Source organism: Corythoichthys intestinalis, chromosome 1 (genome assembly GCF_030265065.1).
Source record: "Corythoichthys intestinalis isolate RoL2023-P3 chromosome 1, ASM3026506v1, whole genome shotgun sequence".
Lineage (NCBI taxonomy): Eukaryota > Metazoa > Chordata > Actinopteri > Syngnathiformes > Syngnathidae > Corythoichthys > Corythoichthys intestinalis.
In genome coordinates this window covers 12,664,289-12,670,049 of record NC_080395.1, presented here as the reverse complement: position 1 = coordinate 12,670,049, position 5,761 = coordinate 12,664,289, and the positions used below count along the sequence as shown (strand labels likewise).

Sequence of the window (5,761 nt, the reverse complement as noted above, 5' to 3'; positions counted from 1 at the left end):
CTCTCTTTGCCGTTCCTTCGCCTCGAAGTAGTTCTTCCTTGCACTTTTCTTTTTACGGACTTTTGGAATAAATAGGTTTCATGGCTAGCAAAAAAGGCTTAACTGAATGATTAGCCTGAGAAGCTTCAGTGCTTTAAAATGGAACGACTTCATTGTTATGTTCCTTGATGGAAGAAGTGCAGCGGAACCAGTCGTCAAGACCGAACTTTTAACGGACGGAATTCTGACCCTTCAAAATTGGGTTATTGCTAGCTATGACTCAAATTCCGATACAGCTATCATATTATTTAAATATTTTTGGAATCCAGTGATTTAAAGACGTTTAGTTTCAAACGCTTCAACGTATTACTCTGACGTTTCAGGGACTGAACGTTTCTATTTCCGGTTCACTTGACGCAACGTCCATTTACCCTCGCCAGACTTGCAGTTCTTTCCTGAAGCATACCCTTCTTCTAACTAAACGCGTTTCTTTAAAGTCTTTTCACCGGGTGAGTAGACCTCCCCAAGTAAGAATTTAAGGGACTAAAACGTCCCATCTTTAAGCTTAGTGGAAGTCGTTTGGCTTAATGCTGAAACTTCCCAGGCTTACTTTACTTAGTTTTGTCTACCTTAGCTCGCTAGCCAAGACACGCTAACGCATTCCGATTGCTTTGACTTAAAAATTGTCTTAAAGATGCGACAAAATACTACTGGCCGAAGCCCAAAGAGTCGAGACGTGGATGATGAGGAGAGGAAATCCAGGCCACGACAAACAACTGAAAAACGAAAGAAAATGAAGGTAATATTACTACATTATGATTCTTTTTATGCAATATTAGACTTGTTTTGATCTGACTGCTATCGGTGATTGCGACTGTAAGGCAAAAATCCCATAGCTGACTTGCGATACGAGGCTCGCGTTAACGGCGATTTCACGATATGTCGACACAACAAATATCGGTCAGGAACTCATATTACGATATTCACAAATAATGAACAGGAAAACAAGCTATATGCATCCTTCTGCTCTGAAGTTAAATCAGTTTATCACTAGTAGCTGTCCAATCCCTTTGACCTGAAAAGGGTGTTAGCGGATGAACAGTCGTTCATTCCACTCCCACTTCAAAAGAATTAAGCCTGTTACTAATATGTAAATATGATGTGTTGGTCATTCCATATTTAGAAATTATTTTTTTTCTGTTGATTTGAGTTACACTGCAGCAGACGTGTCATGTTGGCTGGTGATCAAAATCATGCTAGAGAAAGTCCGTGCCCCTCCCCCCAAAAAAGAAGGAAAATGTTTAACCGTATCCTAAATCAAAAAGCAAGCACGAGCCATGACTTAGATCCCATAGAAATATGACAGATGATGCGGAAGTTCTCTCTCACAATTGCAACGGCGGGGGAGGGACGATGAAGCGAAAACCGAATAATAGCATCCTCTCCTGCCATCCCTGAAGGCCGGTTGATGGGTGCATGGGTGGCCCGGCGGGGGCCATGGCTCCTTTGCTGGGCTGCGGGAGGAGGGATGGGCTGGGTTGGGTACTATAACTTGTAACTATAACATTTATCGTTTAAGAACTACAAGTCTTTCTATCCGTGGATCACTTTAACAGAAAGAATGTTAATGCCATCTGTGGATTTATTATTACAATAAACAAATACAGTACTTATGTACAGTATGTTGTATGTATAGATCCGTCGTGTGTCTTATCTTTCCATTCCAACAATAATTTACATAAAAATATGGCATATTTTAGAGATGGTTTGAATTGCGATTAATTACGATTAATTAATTTTTAAGCTGTAATTAACTCGATTAAAAATTTTAATCGTTTGACAGCCCTAATATATATATATATATATACAGTGGGGAGAACAAGTATTTGATACACTGCCAATGGAAAAACCCATTTCAAGGAAATTCTAATAGCCTCGTAAAGAGTTTGACTAGATTCAGTGAGAAGGTGAATATTTTTTTCCCGTTGTTCATGAACTACATTTCCACACAAACGCACATCGAGGAACCATTAACTTAGCAAGGAGAGGTTTGAGAGTCATTTTTTGAGCGTCCCAGAGCTCACGAAACTTGGGGAAAAAAGCGCATTTATCAACGTTTCGTCAGCCATAATTGCGTATATCTGTCCACCGAAACAGCCTGATAGCACAGATATAAGTACAGCTGCCCCTCGTTGTCGAAGTTAGCGCGCCAGCGCTCTATTGCAAATTCATTCAAACTTGGCTTTCCGTCCAAGACGGCCGTCCACCGCTCACTTCGCCGAAAAGTCCGATTTAAACTATTGTAATCCCGTGGCTATGGGGAAGAAGGAGAGAAGTCTGTATTGGCTTAGCCACTTTATTGTGGTAACAATAATGAAGATAAACAGTAACAAAATAACAGCGGGCTGCCACGACATGCGACCACTATCTCTCGCTATCTCATCCATTCTCCCATTCTTCCTACTCGCTTCCCCCTGCGTCACATTTTCCCAGTCCGATCGTGTCCTAATGGGACCACGCATAGTTACGAACATTACAATACACACAATGAATAGGTTGCCGCTGAATTCTTCACACTCGGGTGCCGCTAGTTTGAAAAGGCCTTAAAAAATAAAAAAACTTTTTTTTTTTAAAAACATCTCATTTGTTAGGCGCAGCGGCTTTTATTGTGGTGTGGCGGTGCGCCACAATCTGTTGTGTGTTGGGGAATCCCTGGGTAGTGTTGTTACATTGAGGCTAATGAAAAAAAGACAATGTATTAACCACCTCTGCCTGTTGTAAAACGTTGGCAGTGTTCTCCACAATGCAAAATTGCGGTAAAAAAGTGAAACTTTAAACATAAAAACTCGTTGGATAAAAGCATTTGCAAACGATAATTTGCCTACTAAAATTTGCTTTTGCAACAGGCCTACGTTCTTTTTCGTGTGTAAATGCGCTCTCTCGCAAGTCTAGCGTGCGGAAGTACTACCTGCCCTACGCTTCCTATGCCAAAATAAAAACATACATCAAAAAACAAAAGTCAACATTATAAAATGATATAAGAAAAAACTAGGGCTGTCAAAATTATCGTGTTAACGGGCGGTAATTAATTTTTTCAATTAATCACGTTAAAATATTTGACGCAATTAACGCACAAATGCCCCGCTCAAACAGATTAAAATGACAGCAAAGTGAAATGTGTACTTGTTGTGGTTTTCGGAGTTTTATCGCCCTCTGCTGGCGCTTGGGTGCGACTGATTTTATAGGCTTCAGCACCCATTGGCTTCAGCACCCATGAGCATTGTGTAAGTAATTATTGACATCAACAGTGGCGGGCTACCAGTTTATTTTTTGAATGAAAATTTTACTAAAACGAAAACATTAAGAGGGGTTTTAATATAAAATTTCTATAACTTGTACTAACATTTATCTTTTAAGAACTACTAGTCTTTCTATCCATGGATCGTTTTAACAGAATGTTAATAATGGTAATGCCATCTTGTTGATTTATTGTTATAATAAACTAATACAGTATTTATGTATCGTATGCTGAATGTATATATCCATCTTGTGTCTTATCTTTCCATTCCAACAATAACTTACAGAAAAATATGGCATATTTTATAGATGGTTTAAAATGCGATTAATTGCGATTAATTCCGATTAATAAATTTTAAAGCTTTAATTAAGCCGATTAAAAATTTTAATCGTTCGACACCCCTAGAAAAAACATTTCGTTGTAAAGCCGATATAACAATCGTCGGTTAGTTCCAGGGACTACCTGTATTTTTCTCCATATCGCCGACATCACCAAATCACTTGATTTTTTTTTTTCACCCAGGGTCCCACGGACGTTACTGTAGAAGATCTTCACCCTGAGAAGCATGATCCCCTCCATGTTAAACAGGAAGATGAGTCCGAGATGCCGTACATCAAAAAGGAGGCAGAGCAAGAGACCCCCGACATTAAAGAAAAAGAACATCAAGTTGAAATCCCCAAGTTTCCAATGCTTGTCACCATGAAGAGTGAAGAAGACGAAGGAACAAGCGAAGAGAGCGGAGCAGCGAACCCGGACGGCCTCTTAGCTCCGCTTTCGGACAGCGACGACATAACGTCACACTCTTCTGACACTGATGAGGATGTTGGCTTTGACCAAAATGCTAAGAAATCCTCAAACAGGCCATCGTTGAAAGGAGACACAAAGGACTGCGCGATTAGAAAACCTTTTCCCTGTTCACTTTGTACTAAAACATTTTCTTTGAAACATCATTTAACGACTCACATGCGTACACACACCGGGGAGAAGCCTTTCGCCTGCACACTTTGTGATAAAAGGTTTTCTCAGAAGATTACTTTAGAAGGACATAAGCACACACACACTGGAGAAAAGCCTTTCGCCTGCACACTTTGTGGTAAAAGATTTTCTCTGAAGACTAATTTAGAAAGACATAAGCATACACATACTGGAGAAAAGCCTTTTGCCTGCACACTTTGTGGTAAAAGATTCAATCAGAAGGGAGATTTTGTATCTCACACAAGAAGCCATGCTGGAGAGAAGCATTTCGTCTGCACACTTTGTGGTAAAACATTTTCTCGAAAGACTCATTTAGAAAGACATATGCGCACACACACCGGAGAGAAACCTTTTGCCTGCACACTTTGCGATAGAAGATTTTCTCAGAAGTCTTCTTTAGAAATGCATAAGCGTACACACACTGGAGAAAAGCCTTTCGCCTGCACACTTTGTGGTAAAAGATTGTCTCGGAAGGCTAATTTAGAAATACATATGCGTACACACACTGGGGGGCAGCCTTTCACCTGCTCACTTTGTGGTAAAAGATTTTCTCAGAAGGCTTATTTAGAAAGACATAGGCGTAGACACATTGGAGAGAAGCCTTTTGCCTGCACATACTGTGGTAAAAGATTTTCTCAGAAGGCTTATTTAGAAAGGCATAAGCGTACACACACTGGAGAAAAGCCTTTTTCCTGCACATATTGTGATAAAAGATTCTATGATAAGACAATTTTAAACAGACACACAAGCAGACACACTGGAGAGAAGCCTTATGCCTGTACACTTTGTGGTAAAAGATTTATTGAGAAGAGTTGTTTAAAGAAACACAAGAACACACACTGAAGAGAAGCCTTTCACCTGCACACTTTGTGGTAAAAGATTCGTCGATAAGAGCGGTTTAAACAAACACACGCAGATACACAGGAGAGAAGCATTTCGCCTGCACACTTTGCGATAAAAGATTTTCTCAGAAGACTGATTTAGAAAAGCGTAAGCGCACACACTGGAGAAAAGTGTTTTGCATGCTCACTTTGTGGTAAAAGGTTCACTCAGAAAGGAAATTTAGTAACGCAAGCAAGAAGCCACACTGAGTAGAAACCTTTGAATTGCAGCGTGTGACAAAATATTCTTATTCCCGCCACGCATTTACAGTGGGAAAAGCATTTCAATTTCCTTATTCAGTTTTCCTTGAGCCTCTTTTGAAAAGTTGTTGAAATGATTTTTCAGCCATTCTTTTTCTGTCCTATATGTACTGTATATACAGTATTGAATAAATTGCAGTACTGACATACTGCTTTGGAGGGTGTTATTAAAAAATAGATTCGAGATATATCGTGATATTAGGTCTCACAATTCTCGTCCAGCCGGGTGTGCGGTAGCCGGGGCCACGCGGGACTGTTACAGTGAATACCTGAAACAGTGGTGTTCAGGTTGAAATGCTCCCACACTTTTGACATTTTCTACTTTTTCTTGGTTCCTTTCTCTTCGCTTTCGTCGGGTTCTTCGTCG

At 40.0% G+C, this 5,761-nt stretch overlaps 1 protein-coding gene across 1 annotated transcript; it reads left to right on the top strand.

The window, feature by feature from the left end:
- The first annotated feature begins 238 nt into the window (after positions 1–238).
- On the top strand, positions 239–5,533 carry LOC130928037 (gastrula zinc finger protein XlCGF57.1-like). The gene is made up of 3 exons (XM_057854624.1): positions 239–488; positions 674–778; positions 3,800–5,533. Exons 2-3 carry the CDS (start codon positions 674–676, stop codon positions 5,093–5,095), a joined length of 1,401 nt encoding a protein of 466 aa, XP_057710607.1. The 5' UTR covers positions 239–488; the 3' UTR covers positions 5,096–5,533.
- Positions 5,534–5,761: the final 228 nt, after the last annotated feature.